General features: G+C 40.0%; 1 protein-coding gene across 1 annotated transcript; it reads right to left on the reverse strand.

Moving 5' to 3' along the window:
- Positions 1–494: 494 nt before the first annotated feature.
- TMEM192 (transmembrane protein 192) lies at positions 495–16,916 on the reverse strand. The gene is made up of 6 exons (XM_031614253.2): positions 16,789–16,916; positions 14,555–14,701; positions 10,697–10,961; positions 8,659–8,793; positions 4,344–4,446; positions 495–2,124 (listed from the first exon to the last, which is right to left on the reverse strand). The coding sequence occupies exons 1-6, from the start codon at positions 16,822–16,824 to the stop codon at positions 2,001–2,003; spliced, it is 810 nt and encodes a 269-aa protein (XP_031470113.1). The 5' UTR covers positions 16,825–16,916; the 3' UTR covers positions 495–2,000.
- Between the last annotated feature and the right edge of the window lie 674 nt (positions 16,917–17,590).

The raw sequence follows: 17,590 nt of genomic DNA on the forward strand, positions 1-17,590 counted from the left end.
ACAGAAAGCTGCCTTGCACCTTGTAGCTGCCCACAGGACTGGTGCTGCTGTTCAGCTTAGCACAGCATCTGCTGCACTGAAAACAGCTCCTGATTGTCAAGTCTAACAGTATTCCATGGGGAACTAAGGATGTAGTTCAGTGATGCACACATCTCTTCACTACCTTGAAGGATGGCAACAGTGCTTGGCTACCTTCTATATGAAGAGATACCTCCTAGCATCTAATTTAATCTTTCCCTGCTGCAAATCTGCCTAAGGCTTCTTTTCCTAGAACACATTTTCCCCTCACTGTACCTACCTGTCCCTTCATTCCACTTCTTGAACCATTCTTACTTACCTGAATGGTGTGGGCATCAGGCTTACTTTTAAGTAAAGGGGAAGTGTGCATAGAGATCAAGTTCAGTCATCCCAGCCTTGAATTCATTCAGAACAACTCAGCAGCTTACAATTGTTCACAATACACTATGGTCTTACAGAATAGTAGTACTGGCATCTCAGTTTCCCTTAGTTGTATTTATTGTACATGAACTTCAGTCACAGTTCACTGCTTCCCATAGCAGTTATGTAAGTCAGTATACACAATCACATCAAGACCTGAGTTCTAAAAACAAACATTTATATCCTTTCTACATTTACTATAAAATCATGGCTTTATTTTCAAAAAAAAAAAAACAACAATTAAGTGGTATAGTTTAGTGTTAAATAGCAGCAAAATATCAACTTTTTTCTTATAATAAAAGACAATCTCCATCTTTGTTATTACAGTAGACAGTTTAGTTATTTTTGAAGTTCCAGTAAAAAAATAGAATATTTGTGTTTCTTTCCCTCATATTCAGCCACAAGACCACTCCTCATGAGAATCTTCCTCCCAGTTTTGACCAGTAATTATTCTGTCTTCCCACAGACATTTGCTTCTAAAATAATGCTTAGACTACAGTGGAAGACAAAGTATCTGAAGAGAATGGTTTTAACCACCCTTCCCGATAAATCTATTCTATTAGAACCAAAAACTCTTGTTTTTCCACTTCCAGAAGGCCATTCTGTCTCCTGCTGATTTTCACCACACACATTCACATTTTGGCTTTTAAATTTAGACAGTGACATTTTTGAAAAGTCAAAGTATAGAGCAACTCTGAAAGTGCTTTAACAGGATCTAACTTTAAACCCCATTGAACACTAATGGACTACAGGGTCAATGAGAGCACTTCAACCATTTGTGTGTTAGTTTGGCAGGCAGAAGGAATCCAGTTTAGTCTTTGCTGATACACAATTCCAGTAGCAGGAGAATCAGAAGACACCTTTTTGTTATCTCAAGCCAGCATTCTGATCAGCTGCTCAAATTGCTAATCATAGCATTGTCAAATCTCATGTGTGGTAACATATCTTAGGATACCACCCTCCCCTTCTGCTCTTTTTATTTTTTAATTGGATGCTAAGTATTCCTGCTGGCATAGGAAACAACTTCATTCCTTTACTGGGCAAAGGAGAAAACAAGTCTAGAATGCAAGTATCTACTTCATACAGAATTATTGAAGCATAACATCCTTAACACTGGAAATAATAAAGTTCAGTGACTGAACACATACATCCAAGATCCCAGCTTCAGTGCTGCACGCTGAGAGGCATCCTCTGCAAAATTAGGTTTTATTTGAGAACAAATGTGTATTCTACAAAGTACTTCAGTAACTTAAAGCTCAGAAAAATACACCAGTGCAAAATAACAGCAACAACTGAAAAAAATTTAAACTATTACCTTAAGTCCAATTGTAACCTCTTAGGAATTAAAAATCTTTTAAGTTCCTGAACATTTTCTAAGAACTGATGTGGAAAAAAGCCATTAAGTCCAGTTGTCACAGGTTTACAGTGTACGCAGAGCTCATACTTGCAAATTAAGTCCTATTTTGAAACAGGAAAGAAGACTGAAGACACCTCTATGGTCTGTTTGGATGTTGTATTGCCTCATATTCTCTCCTGAGCTCCAGCAGCAGTTCTCCAAATGTTTAAGTTTTGCTTTGCTGAGATGTTAATGCCAATAGTCTCTTGCTGAGCAGTGCATTGTGTCGTTGAAGATATTCTATTACATCTCCTTGCTTCTCAACTATCTCTTCTAAACTCGAGTTCTCCCTTGAAAGAACAAAGTGAATACACATTGCCATAAGAGATAACAGATTTCTGACATATGTAAAGTCACTGCATGTTAACCAATACTATAACAAATTGCTTCCTTCAGTTTTACTTCTGACTGCTTTTCAAAGGGGAAAACAATCTTTATACCTAATCTCATTTACAGATGAGAGGGCAGAAGTACAAAAGCTTGGCTAAACTTTGAGCTGTGTTTGCATAAGTTATGTACTTCCTGCATCACAGTAGTACAAGGCTGCTTGTTCAGCTTTTACAAACCTAAGCTATGAAATGAAATAGTACAATCCTACTGTGGTGTCTAAGAAACCCATGCCACCTTTTCCAACCATATTAGGAAGTGTATTTTAAGCATAATATCTACATACTGCTTTTGTTGCCTGTAGCTGAGTAAAATAACCATTTCTTGATTAACCTGCACTAAAAGAGCAGTGATGTTTTTTGTTAATACTCTTAACAGCATTAGCACCTAACATCTGTGCTACTGCAGATCCAGTGCCTCACATACAGGTACCCTCAGCTTAGAGGTATCTCCAGCTTCCATAAACCAATATTACAAAGGCTATATTTAACCAGCACAGTAAAACAGAGCTATTTAATAAAACCTGTAAGACCACAGAACTGTCAAATCTGCAGTCAAATTAAGATACAAGTACTGAAGTCTGTGAGAATACTTCAGTCTTCCCATACTCATTAGTTGCTGGCTGACTTGCAAGTCTGCTCTCTTAATACACAGATGAGCACCCTGGAGCTTAGGAAGTCACCCTTGCAGCACTTAGAGTAGCAGTGTCCTTATAGTTCAAGTGCACTGACCAGTTGAGTGGAAGTAGTACAATTTAAACCCACTGTGGTTAAGCTGTTGGAAAAAAATAATCAAGTATTTTAGACAAAGTTTACAACACTAACCCTAATCTGCACTACCAACTTAAAACACCAGAACAGCTCCTGATCAGTAGGTTAGGTCATGGAAATCATAATATTGATAAAGTATTCATAGAATGAAGGTCAACTGAACGGCTAACAGGATTCACTTTTTCAATAGACCTTAAAGTCAAAAGGAAAGAGTCAGAGTTGTACAGACCTGGATTAAAATAACTGTTTTGTAATCAGTTCTCAGAGGAAGTTTACACTCTTTAATCAAAGGATCAGAGTCTTTTCCTTTGCTGCTCATTGTTGCAAACTTCTCTAGCACTTGAGGATTTCTCAGGGGAAGAGTTAAATAAGAAAGGAGTGAATTCCCCCATGCATTTGCCATAATGTTGATATAAAGATAGAAGTCAAACATTGCATCAAAATAGCAAGACAAGTCTAAACCCTTCCTGTATCCTGGATCTCTACTTCCAACTTCCATGAAAGCATCTGCAGGCTGCATTTGTGATACACAGGGGAAGGCTGAAGCAGTGTTCACTCCGCACTTCTGCGCTACAGCTTTTACTGTAAACCATATAAGATTAAGTCATACTGTATTTGAAAATTTCTTGAGAAATTCTCACATGGAAATCCAGGTAAGCTTTGGCTTTTTGTTAAGTCATCACCAGGCTCACTTCAGCAAGCAGGTGTTGACACAAGTACAAGAGAAACAGTCTCAGTGCTTGTGAGGTTAATGGTAGCTAGTTTTCTGTGTCAGTAAGAACTTGTCTCAAATGGCTCATCCACGTTTATAATTCTTTCATGAACTGGAAATATATTTCAACTCCTTTGCTAGAATGTGCTGTTCTGTGCCAGCAATTGAACAAAACTGCTGATTTTTCATCTATCAGCCGTCTACAGTTTGTCTTCTTGTCTGAAAGACCTGTTTGAAGAAGCTGTGCTTCTGGAGACAGTGTAGACAACAGTATAAGACACTAACATTTATCTTCCATTTGCATTCCAAGTCAATTACAAAGAGATTAAGCACAGTTATTCATAGAACATTAAAGACCGATGCAAACAGCTTTGAATGGTCAAATAATTCCTGTCTCATTTGATAGTTCCTGCATCCATAAAGAAATTGCTATTTCTACATAAAAGCACAAAACTTCATTTCTCACCTGTGTGTACAATAGCAACCTTAGATCCATGACTCCTTTCAGAACTGTTTTTCCCACACCTATTGTGGCTGACAGATTTAAGGCTATACAAATATTTCTACATAAAGTAACAATTACTTCAGTCAGTATTACCACAGTTGAACACATCGCAGGATTAGTACTGAAAAGTATTACCCAAATCCAACTTCTGAGGTAATGTGACTAGGGTAGGCATACATCTTTTCTTCTTCAATTATGTCAGGTCTTGGCTTTGCACGATTGAAGTTACTTATTTTCACTAAAAGAAACAAATTCATACAATATTTAGAAAGCAACAACAGAAAAGCTTTATCAGAGTCCAAGTTAAATCTGTCACAGGTAAGTTTGCCTTAAGGTAGAAAATAGACATGTGGGAATTTTGAGAGTGGGGAAAAAGAAACAAAAGCAGAGTTTACTCATCACCAATGCAGCTTTGATTATAAATATTCTTCCATATTCTTTCAGTCCCACTGCTCAAAGACTGTAAGTGAAGACCTGAAGAGGGATGCTTAAATAACACTGCTTAGTATGTGTGAAGTTTAGTTTGTCTCTTAAGGAAGGGAAAAACCTCAACTACCTTTGAGATAAAACTGAAATTCAGTGCCTAAATTCAGGCCATACATTAAGCAACATGCAAATAAAAACAGCTGTAGGAAGTTCCAATACTAGTATTGCATCCAGGTCACGAGTTGTTATAAACTCTTTCATAAATAGTATTTTAAGCTGAAGCTTTGTAGGTAGTCTAGTTATCTGCCTGTTCCAGAACTAGGAGACTTGATACAGAAAGCTATTAAGTACAGAAACCAGAGTGGCTCTTTGTTAGCTGCATACTACAAGAAAGACACCGAGGCCCTGGAGCATGTCCAGAGAAAGGCACTGAAACTGGTGAGAGGTCTGGCACACAAGCCTTATAAGGACAGCTAAGGGAGCTGGGATTGTTCAGTCCAGAGAAGAGGAGGCTCAGGGGAGACCTGATTGTTCTCCACAACAACTTGAAAGGAAGTTGTGGTGGGCAACCTCACCTCCTGGGAACTAACAATAAGACTAGAGGGAATGGCCTCAAGTTGTGACATGCAAGGTTCAGGTTGGATATTAGGAAAATTTGCTCAGAAAGAATGGTCATGCACTGGATCAGGCTGCCCAGGGAGGTAGTTGAATCACCATCCCTAGAAGTGTTCAAGAGAAGTTTAAGCATTGTACTAAGGGTCAAGGTTTATGGGGAAATCCTTGCGGTAGGTGGACAGTTGGACTGTATGATCATGGAGGTCTTTTCCAATCTTGGTGATTCTATACTGTACACTTCACAATGTTGGTTAAAAAAAACCAAGTCATTCCTGGGCATCTGTGAATTATATTTAAGAGGAAGGTAGCAGATGTAGAATGGAGACAGGTGGAGGTGAGAAAAACCTGCAGACACTTATTTCTGGAAGGAAGCTAAAAATACTTGAAAATATTCAAATATCAGCCCCTGATTAAGAAAAGGAATGTACTTCAGAGATCCAGATTATACATTTCCAGCTATGTCCTGCTTCACAAGCAGCTGAACTACATTTAATACCAGAAAAGCCATTTGTTTGGTCCACATGAGAAATCTCCACTAAAGCAGAGAAAGACTGTTCTTACAAGTTAATAATATAATAAGGTTTACTATGGGGCACCCTGCTAAAACAATGCTAAGGCCCTCCAGAGGTTAGCTACAAGTTAAGCTCAAAGGTTAGTTATTTCCATGATAGTATTCCTCTACAAGTAGAGCCACAAAGGAATAGACCAGGAATTTCCAACATGCTTTATGAGAGTTATTTATGCACTATTAGATAGATGTAGGAAAGTCATTAAGTACATATATTTAGTAAAATATAATGTTTGACCCCCTGCCCTATCAATAATGAACTTAAGATTAATTCAACTTACATTTAGAGTTCTGGGCATCATCTTTTTTTTTCCAGGCACACCTACTTCACTCAAAAGATTTACATAAATTGAGTCTGTTATAGAGTAACCCCTGCAATTCCACGTAGATCTGATCCTATCTCCAGAGCTCACAGCTATATATATATATATATATGTGTGTGTGTGTGTATGTATATATATGCACATAGCTGAATGAAAGTTCTTATTCAGGGCAGCTGTACTTTGTGGGACATCATTTTGTAAACTATTTCTGGCTATTTTATGAATTATAAAGTCTCAATTGGGCATTCCACAATGCTTTTATTTGTGAGGCATTAAATCCAATAATATTTAAACAAAAAGACAGCCATATGAATTCTAAAGATACATGCAACTCAAGCAGAAATGCAAAAAATACACAGGAGAGAAGCAGCTCAACTCTACAGTGGTACAACCTTCCACTAAGTTCAGGGGTCATCTACCAACACAATCACAGGGTTGATGTTTGTGAATTTGTAGAACAACCATAGGCTCCCCAGGATTGCTGGTGTAACTGCAGAGCTATGTTAGTGGTACAGTCATAGAACAGTAAGTGGTATCTGCTAGTGTTTGCCCTATAAAGGAGCACTCCAGAAGACTGCCTCCAGAAGACTAGAAGACTGCCTCTGAAATATCCCAAAAAGGAGGCTTCATTTTTTCCTGTCACACAACCTGCTCTGTTTTGAGAGGGGAAAAATAATATAAGTCACTATTACACCAGAGTCAAATCTAACTAAGTACTACTCTATTCCCTTCAGGAAATACACAGTTTCTTTAATCTTTTGAGTGTCAAACTATCTCAAAACCAATCATTACACACACACAGACATGTGTGGTCTGTTAGCTTACCTCAAATTGTTTTGGGATGGAAAACAAGTCGAACTACCTACCCCCTGGAAAAAGCAATCTAAGGTGATTAGAAAGGTCTTCCCCACCTTCAGTCAAGTGTTACGTAATAATTAATACTTGCTTTGTACATCAATCAAGTTTCAGAGAATGAAGCTTAGACTGCTGTGGGAGCAAGGTAACTATTGTCAAAAGGAACAGTCTTCATTCCTTCTTGCACTGCAATTCTGTCCCTCCTCAGCCTCAATTCCAGCATTCACTGAACTCCTTCCTCCAGCCTCCCCCAGCTCAATCTCAGAAAACAAGACATCACACCCCACACCTTCTAGGTATAAACTGGTTAATGATTTCATGAGTACTGGCAATACAAGCCAAGGAAGACAACCTTCTTGATGTCAGAAGGTCAGGTCATTTAAGAACTCTTATAGAACTCCAGTTTCAGACATAACTAGAAGGAAATCAACCTTGATAGCAGCTTACACTATTTTACTAAGTTAAGAGATACATAATGAAGCTCACTGAGCTACAGGAGGTCTCAGAGTAACAAATACTGTTTCACTGGAACTCCTCAAATTCTAATGATGTTTAGTACCTTATCTCTACTCTTGAGTTTCCCAGGAAAGCAAGTATACTTATGCTAAGAAGGGATGTATTCCAGCATTCTTGGAATAGCTCTCTAGAATTGCCATGCTCATGTTTCTTCCCAGGACAGGAAATCTACATGAGCAAAGCTGGTAAATTCAATGGAAAGCCTGATAAAGCTACACACATGGAGGCATCTCACATGCCACAGAAATGAGATGCAGTTCAGAGCTGGGACTTGTTACTGTATTTTGATTTCAGTACCTGTTGCAAAAAACTAAGTTTTACTTCCTAGATGACCAAGATGTTCAACAGCACTTCTTAGTGTCATTACACCAAAGCTTTCTTTACTATAAGGGAAGGCTCCTGAAATTAGTAATAATAAAAACCACAAAAAAGTAACAAATTAAGACAAACACTGACTGCCATGAAAATGGCTTTTACTTCATGTTTAACCACATGCAGTCCCGAAGAGCATGCTTCAACTTTCTTCCTATTTGATTCAAAGCTTGGAGCAAACTTAAGTCTGCCTGTCTGATTTCACCTCTCTGCCATATAAAACGCTGCTACTGTTAAGCAGGAATACAAGCAACCTAAAAAAAAAACCAACAAATTCATTAGGGGTAATTCTTACATTTTAGTGACAGAGGAACTGAAGCTTTTGGAGATAGGACCAGGTAAAGAAGAGAAGGGAATAGAGATTTAGAAGTCTGGAGATCAAGGCACATCACACTATTAACTATGCAAGTCCCACAGGAGCTGATAAAACCAGCTTTCACAGCTTTGCAACTCACAATAAGTGCAATTGAGAATGCACTACCAGACAAGTCTGTTCACAGGACACTTCAGCAACTATTTTTGTCACTTCAGTGACTCTACAGAATTAAGCTAAGCACTTTTGTTTAACAAAAACTTAGAAACCAGGATGACACCTCTCAGCTTCCCCATTTGTACCGGATTCACTTCAGCTTTTCCACAGGTACAGATTCATTTTCTATTTATAGTTGCAATTAATCACCTTGGGATACCTAAAGTGTACTCCCCGAGGGCAAACAAAACTGTTTAGGAGCAGTTATAGCAATCCACACTCCATAAGGCAAAATTCATCTCTCACCTGTGTAAATCACTAAACATGTCAGTGAACTGATCAGCTCCAGGCCCAGGACTCCCAGGATAAGATACAGGTACACTTTACTGTGATCAGGAAAAGAATGCTGAGTTGACAAAATCAAAAGCAAGGCTGCATTACCTAGAAAACAAGCAGTATTTTTCAGGGATAAGAATTTCACTAGCTGTTAAAAGTAACTTATCAGATCCACATTAGGCTGCAGTGCTTCAAACCATACTTGCCTGTTTGGTTAACTTGCTAACACAGGTGGTACAAGCGCACAACTCCTGGCAGGAAAACTAAGTTTCATTTCAGCATTTGACTGTAATGGTAGGGGCTGTGTTTTTTTATGATTTTTTTCTGACTTAAGGAGAGGGTGAAGGACTGGATTAGGAAAACCTAACATATATGTTGACTTAAACAGTTCCTAGCCTTGCTGCTACTATCCATCTTAAAAGCTGCTTTCATTTTTTTTTTCTTTCAATACCTAAGAAGTCATATCACTCAGTTTGAAATGAAAGGGTATTTTCCTTCAAGCAGGAGACTTCAGTGTATTTAAAAGTACATCCTATAAAAATAAAGATAAGTAAGACTTCTAACTCTTTCAAAAGGAGATACTTACACAAGTTTCTAGTTGCCTAGCTATTACTTCAATACTGCAGGTCACTGAAGTTCAAACTGAGATGAGCACAAATAGCTACAGAGAATAAGCATTGAGTTACAGACCTAAGAATTTATTTTGCATTCTTTAAATTCTCATACACTGCTGCATGTCTCATGTGAAAGGCAAAACATTCTATTTCCTGTACAAATGCTATAGCCATAAAGCACTAAAAAGGTCATTAAAACAACCAGAGGACTGTACAGTTCTCCTGCGTTAGGCAACTGAACGTCAGTACATCAACAGCAATTGCATAACTGGGTGTTCAGAGTACTGGGGTTAACCACCTTCTAAGCTACAGATGATTTACATCACAAGTTCACAGCACAGAACTGATTGCACCTGAATATTTACAGTTGCCCACAGTTGGTAAAACAGAGAAGAAACTGACTCCATCTAAGACAAGAGTCAATTTTAATTACCTCAGTCTCGGTTCAATAGGCAGAAACAGTCCTTTATTATTTAACATCCTTAAGCCTGCTGCAGTCTAATCTTGTCACTGCATGTCAAAAGCATCTTCAGAGCTCTATCTAGTGGCCATAGCCTGAAGTTTTGCACATTCAAACAAGGTTTTTACATATTTTTTATGACTAGGTGGAATGAAAGCTACAGTTTTATATGCAGTAGGGCCACAACCTGCAAGGCTGGTGAAGAGTTGCTATTCTAGATCTTTAGAAGATTTACAGCTAAGAAGTGTGAAAGCCACTGCTTTTCCCTGCTACTCTGACATTCACACGTGGAGAAGCCCCTCAAATTACACAGATCTTTAAATTTAAAAGAGAGCTTTTTTCTTTTTAAAAAGCAAAGCAGCTGACCATTGAAACATTTTTCAGCATCACTGGCCAGTGGCGTAGCACAGAATACATGAAGAAAAACCTCAATGTCACACATCACATGCTGTCCATTGGAAGAAAAAAATGCAGTTGCAAGTAGAGCCAAGTGCTACATGGAGTCCTACTGAAGACTGTTAATTCACTTGAACTCATTTCAGAATTTACTGAACAACAGTTGATGCAGTTGTTTTACTTTTAAAACTTCTAAAATACTAAGCTTGAAAAACACAGGACTATGCTTCCTGGATGGATTTGCAGTCTTGTCACTTATCTAAGTAGATTAATCAGTATGGAAATGAACATTACTAGCAGCTAAACACAAATCACTTATTTGTTACTTCAATTCTGGGCACTTTCATACTATAAAAGTTCTTTACAACATGCATCTGTCAAGTCGGACAGCTCATCTGAATAAAATAGCCTCTACAAATGCAAATTTGAAGTGTTTTATTTTTAAAGTTCACAATATGTGATACAGAATTGTTCAGTCTTTCAGCACATCAGAATGTAAAGCTTTACAGGATGAACAAAAAAAACAAGTTCACTTCACCTGTAGAATGTATCACCAATGGAAGCCTCTTGAGATGCCTCGTTGATCGATATATTAAGAAGTAGCCTCTGCTTCTGATTCTGCTGTGGTGGTGGTGGACGTAGCGTTCAAAAAACACATGCAGAATCCACAGAATTACCTTTGCAATTATGATGACAGTCTGTACTTTAAACGGGTGAGTATAGTTTCCAGGGCATTTGTCCTGATTTGGATTGGGATAAGAACAAAACATAGCTGCTAAAAACGCTAGAACAACAAAAGCAACCTGAAAAGAAACAAAGAAAAGGGAGAAAACGCACGGTCAGCAGTCAGCTATAAAACAAGACAGATTTCTGTGATTTGTTATGCATAACTTCAGTGAAATCAGTTCAGAGAGTAGAGATAAGCTACAAACATTAGGTAATCTTACCACAATCACATGTAATTCAAGTAACACACTCCTCATTGCACAGAGTTAAGCAGAGTTGAGAATGACCACTGTTTGCAGTATTCCCCCCAGCTCAATTTCATTGCTACCCAAGCCTCTTTTTCTAAGAGAATTAACCTGATTTCTGGGCAATTTTTTTCTCCCTATTTTACTTTGAGGGGAAAGTGATTCACACACAAAAAGGTTTTTTTAAACTCATTCAATTAAACTTGTTATTTTTCTCTAGGACAGTCTACATTCCTTTCCATATATAAGAATTTGACATTTCATTAGTGATAATTAATCTTAAATCCAATCTCCAGGTTGACATTAGAAAGCAAAATATCAACTTACTACCTTACACAGTGAATTACTAACACGGGATAAAAAGCCCCAAAGAGTAATTTTTATCACTTTTCTAATTTAGTTCAAAATTTATCAGAATGACCAGCCTAGTGAAATTATGTTGTAAGTTTTCATGCCTTCTAGGCTTCTCCTCATGCTTCCAGCATCAACACTGCAGCATGTGCCATCTTCTGGCCAACTAGAAGGTGGAGTGTTTGGTGCAGATTATCTGAGGTGTGTGCATGTTAAATCCCTACAGAATGTTGTGATTTTTTTTTTTTTAAAACAATAACAAGAAAATCTGTTCCTCTCATATCCTTCTTCATGCTGTGGAATGAGTATATTCAAACTAAACTGAAATAAGACAAATCCCAACAACACAAAGTAAACTGGAAGCTTCTATATACAGCAAAAATGGTTTTGCTTCAACTGTAAGCAGCTTTCATGCCACTAATACACTTGGATTTTATAAGTTTCCCATATTTCAAAACTGATAGAAACTATCAATATAAGATACAAAAGGAAGTCTGATTTTCAAAGCCATTTTGCTTCAATAGTTTACTCCTATTCCACTTCATGGACATCCAGCCCTTTCACACCCTTCAACTTTACTTATTTTTACTTATTTAATTCTCAAGCAACTTCGTTCACAGAAGTCAGCCTTTTAGAGCCACTAATTAACTACTGATGTGAACCACCCTCAGCCCACTTCAGTTGTGAATGGAGTTCATGATTGAGAGGCTAGGGAAGGAATAAGTGGGAACAGAACAACTTGCACGCAATCAACAAGAAGCAACAGCACATGATAGAAAAGCCAGGGTAGAAGGCAGAAGGAAAAAGCATTTACACTAGATTTAAGATTATCCAAATGCAATTAAAATTCAAAGTTATCTTAGAGCTAAGTATCTTCTATGGGAAATTAGTTAAGAAAGTGGTTATCAACAAACCACTTAAGCTATAATGTAACCATTCCCTTTTCTTATAAAGCTAGGAAAAAATCCAGCTAACCTCTGTTTTATTTAGTCCATTTTCTGTTAGGTTTGCCTTTAAAAACAAAAACACAACCAGCTCAACTCACTCCAAGTATAAGAAATGTATTCTAATACAGAAAACAATTACATTAAGTTGTGTGATGCCAGCTGTCATGCTCCAGCATTGCAGCTCTATTAATCTACACCTACAATGAGGAGACAGCTTGCATTAGGAGTGCCATTTAATAAGGATGTTTAGCTTACATTCTGAGGAAGTCCAACACCAGGTTTCCCACCCCAGGTCAAGGTACTTATAATCAAAAATTTACTCTTATAAAGAGCAGAATTCAAGAAGTTATGTTTTCTTTATGTACACATGCAGAGAAAAGAAAAGGTTAATATAAAGGAGTCCATATATCTTCTACTGCTCTCAAGTCTCTTGACAAGCCAAAAGCCTTCAAAAAAGCAAGGCTTGGGAAATAGAAAGCCACTCAGAACACACACCAGCATAAGGACACTCCAGAATTTAATGCAACTAAGCAACCACTCTGAAGGAGCTATTTGCTGCCTAGCTCCACTTCTGGGTACAGGAGGGAGAAATACATCAAGTGCCACACAAACAATTTTAGAGATGTCTTATGGCTTTGCCTCGCAACACTATTACGAGTTAACTTCTCCAGGAAACTTGCTGCATTTGTTGGCTATCCATCATAAGCTAACCTGACATCTCCATATTCCACAGAGTTCATACACATTTGTAGAATTGAGAGGGAAGGGAAAATAAAGATAACTAGCTTTCCCCATCCGTCAGCATGTTTCTTTTCAGCAAGAGATAGCACCACTTTGTGAGCAATTATGTTGCTGTACTCAGAACAGAACATGATCTCTCTCCATTTTGTTTCAGTTACTGACTTGCCCTGGAACAGGTTCAGCAATAGCAGCAAGACTTACTTTGGAAAACTGCATGCTTACAGAGACCCTGAGCAGTTTTTTTTTTCCCCCACTCTCTTTCTCTCCACTTGCAGGAGTGAGAAAAACAATGGGAACTGAAAGGTTTCTAGCAGTTATCTAGCATCAGGGTGACTGACATTCCACTACAACTGCCTACAGTAGACAGAAACAGTCCCAGTGCTTACTGAAAAGTGTAGTTCTTTACAATCAACAGCAGTGTCTACCTTCATAACACAGACTCGAAATGCCATCTAACAGTACCAGTGATGTTCTGGTAGGTGAAACAAATATGGCTAGATATTCAGTTCTTTGGGAAATGTCAGCTGTCTACTCAGAGCAGCAGGAACAGACTAAGTTTGCTCAGAGGGAGATTAGTTGGTATTACTAGGAAGCACACAAAACATCTACTCCTAAAAAAAAAAAAAGAAGGCCAGGGCATATTGTTCAAACAGTTCTGAGGTTGAAACAATTTTTGGAAATTCTATTAGAAAATGCTTTGCATAGGACTAATGATAGAATTTGTCATTTATGATTAAAGAATGTTTGCTGGTTCTCTGGCTTTCCAAGTACACCATCTCCAGGTCTGTATTAACAGCATTATGCCATGAAAGTACCATTTGGATTTCCTCTTAGGAAGAGGACTCTTCACCTGGTCTTCCTGTGAAGTTTCTACATGATCATAAGCAATAAGTGGCTTCAGCTTTTAAAGGATAAACTCACTACTAGACAGTATTCTCTCAGCTTCTGTCTACCAATCCCAACAAGACCTCCACACTGTTAGGTAGAAGACTGTGCTCTGCCTGTGCTTTTCCATCTCAACCCTTCGATGGAAGTTGTGGCAAGAAATAACATCTGGATTCCTTTACTCCTCCATTTACTACCATGCAAAAACCCAGGAATTAGCCTAACTTGACATGCTTAGTAACCATGGTAAGAAATACTTAAAAGTCTCCCCTGTGACATTAAGTTCAGATCTTAGCACTCTATAACTCATCTAAGCACCTCTGCAGCAGTAGTAGTATTACTTCAAGATATACTTTCAGCAACCTAGAGCAGCTATTATTTAAAATGGCTTTCCCACTCCCTAAAGAGACATGCCATAGAATTATTCTGTTTACACAAAGGGTAACATTTCAGAATAAAGACAGTACATTTTCATAAGGAAGTCATGTTTCTTAAACTTACATGCAGTAGCAACAGAAAATTGGCAAGGAGAACTACTGGGATAGGATGAAATCTTGGCCTTAGTTGAGAACATAGTGTATGAGACGATATAAGCGGTGCATCCAACAGAGCTTCATCTTCTAAACTCTGTGTTATTTCCAAGGAGCCCTGGAGCAGAGGAAGAAGGGAGAAGTAAACACAAATAAGCTCTAGAAGTGAAGTCAGAACAATTTCCTGTTGTCTCAGCTATGGAAAAAAGAACAAGATCAGTATCTCAAGATACATGCTCTTAAGTTCTAAGCAAATTCAAACCCAGAGGAACCTAACCTGAGTCTACTTCCTGGCATCATCTCAGTTTTAAGGAAGTTTAGTCTTAGAGTCATCCTCATATTTTATCAAGGTACTGTAAATCTGTTATTCACACATTTGTGCAAGTAAAGTTACAAGCAAAGAAACAGTTGTTGTACACCATTAACAAATGCAAGCTCAGTCCCAAGTGATTCAGCCACCAACACATCAAACACTTGCAGCAATGGTTCAAACCAAATCCAAGCAAGGATGAAGAATCAGTTCAGAAAGATGCCACTAAGGGCTGGACAAGACATTCTCTGCCATCACCAAAGAATATAAAGCCTTTCTGAGACACAGTGCTGCCAAATACTGGGGTTTCTTTAACTCCATTTTCCACTCAGCTATCTCAACTATGTAATTCTCCTGAAGTCTTTGTGTTGTTTTTTTTTTTTTTTAAGCAAAAAAATAATAAGAATAACCTAAGCATGAGTGGAAGAAAAAAAAAGTCTTTCCTTGTGGACACAATAGAAAAACAAAGTAAAACTTGTGGCCTGAAATAACTATTTACTAAGACAGAATAGGAAGAGATGGGCTCCTAAGTGTTGTTTCATCTATAGGCATCTGACTACAACAAAGGAAGTAGTCATTTGGGCTTACTTCAGCCAGCATTTAGTTTTAATTTAGCACAACAAATGCCTTGCTCACCTAACTACAGGGTGCAAATAGGGCTTCCTCACCTGTTTGAGTCCTTTACAAAGTTATACTTACAACGGCCTTTGAATGTAAACAGCCCTTGCTGGAATACTCACCTGGTATAGTGAGCTTTCACAGTAGACCTTTAAGTCTAGAAATGCTATGGCTCCTTTTTACATTACTAACTTAAAATTCAGAAGTAGAAGTACAAAAAACGCTCCATCCCTGTTACATCATGTCAGGAATGATTTTCAACTCTGGAAGAAAGCACTCAGGACAGGCACCCCAGCCACAAACCCATCTCCACTCAATCCTACCTCATACACACCAGTGTAGCCAGCAGCTCACTGCTCAGAGGAAGGCAACAAGCATTAGTCAGGACTTCTCCTGCCTGATGGGAAAAGGTGAGCTCACTGCTCCCAAAATACAGCAACACAGCGTTATCAGAATGCATCTGACTGCTGTGAAGCCAGCTACAATCCACATAGAATGGCCCGGGTTGAAAAGGACCACGATGATCATCTAGTTTCAACACCCTGCTATGTGCAGGGTTGCCAATCGCTACACCTGGCTGCCCAGAGCCACATCCTCCTGCCTTGAATGCCTCCAGGGCTGGGGCATCCACAACCTCCATTGAGTACAGTGGAGGATAGAGCCTCCTGGATGGGGGCTGCTCAGCAAGGCAACCACAAGAACTGTGGAGATGCAAAGCTAAGAAACACCCTAACGATGTCAACAGCAGGCTTCATTCAATTAAGGCTTGCTAAAACCGCACCCATTAGAAGCCGTAGCGATCAGAACACACGAAGAACAGGTCTCCTGATGTAGATGAAACCGCAGCACGAACTGTTGCATAAACGCCACGTTCACAGTCGCTGCGATAGGAGAAGCAGCAGGCTGTGTTTACGAGAAATAACATAAGCGTGTTGACAAGGAAGCCCAGCACAGCCGGACGCGGGCGGCACCTCACGCCCAGCTCCGCACCCCACAGGGAAACCCCTCGCTTCCCGAAGCGGGCTGGCAGCTCTTCCGCCGCCGGCACTGAGAGGAAGCGCAGGCCTCAGGCGCTCGGCGAAGAGCAAAAAATAAGTAAAAAGCGGAAGAAAGAACCAGAAGCGGACGAGCCCCACCGGCAGGCGCCCAGCTCGGCGCTCCCCACGGCCAGCCGTGCCCACACCGCCTCGCACAGAAGCCCGGCCCCGCTCCCGAGCGCCGACACTCCGCCCCCGCGCCCTGCAGAGCCGCCCCGGCCCCGCTCCGCCCGCGCTCACGTTATCCAAGTCCCGCCGCCGCCCCGTCACCGCCATCTCCGCAGCCCTGCCCGCTTCCCCCCGCCCGCCTTTAAGCGGCGGTTCCGCCAGGCGCAGGCCCAGCTCCGCCCGCTGGTGGATGCGGGGCGGGGCTGCGGCCGCACTGAGGCGCGCGGTGTTACTGTTGTAAGGTGCTCAGCCACGCCGACGGGTTAGCTGGGCTGGCACGGCCTGCACGGGAACGTGGCTGTTTTTAAAAATCAAAATAGCGTTAAACTTTTTTTGAGGAATCACAGAATCACTCAGGTTGGAAAAAACCTTAAAGATCATGGAGTACAACCACAACCTAACCATCCTACCCTAACTCTAACAACACTCCGCTAAATCACGTCCCTGAGCACCACGTCCAAATGGTTCTTAAACACATCCAGGGATGGTGACTCAACCACCTCCCTGGGGAGCCTATTCCAGTGCTTAACAACCCTTTCTGCAAAGAAGTGTTTCCTCATATCCAACCTAAATCTCCCCTGGCACAACTTGAGGCCATTTCCCCTCATTCTGTCAGCTGTCACCAGTGAGAAGAGACCAACCCCGCTCTCGCTGTAAGCACCCTTCAGATATTGAAAGAGAGCAATAAGGTCTCCCCTCAGCCTCCTTTTCCCCAGACTGAACAGCCCCAGTTCCTTCAGTCTCTCCTCGTAGGCCATATTCTCCAAGCCCTTCACCAGCCTTGTTGCCCTTCTTTGGCCCTGCTCCAGCACCTCCATGTCCTTTCTGTACTGAGGTGCCCAAAACTGAACACAGCACTCGAGGTGAGGCCTCA

This window comes from Phasianus colchicus, chromosome 4, assembly GCF_987193195.1.
Source record: "Phasianus colchicus chromosome 4, bPhaCol1.hap1.1, whole genome shotgun sequence".
Taxonomy (NCBI): Eukaryota; Metazoa; Chordata; class Aves; order Galliformes; family Phasianidae; genus Phasianus; species Phasianus colchicus.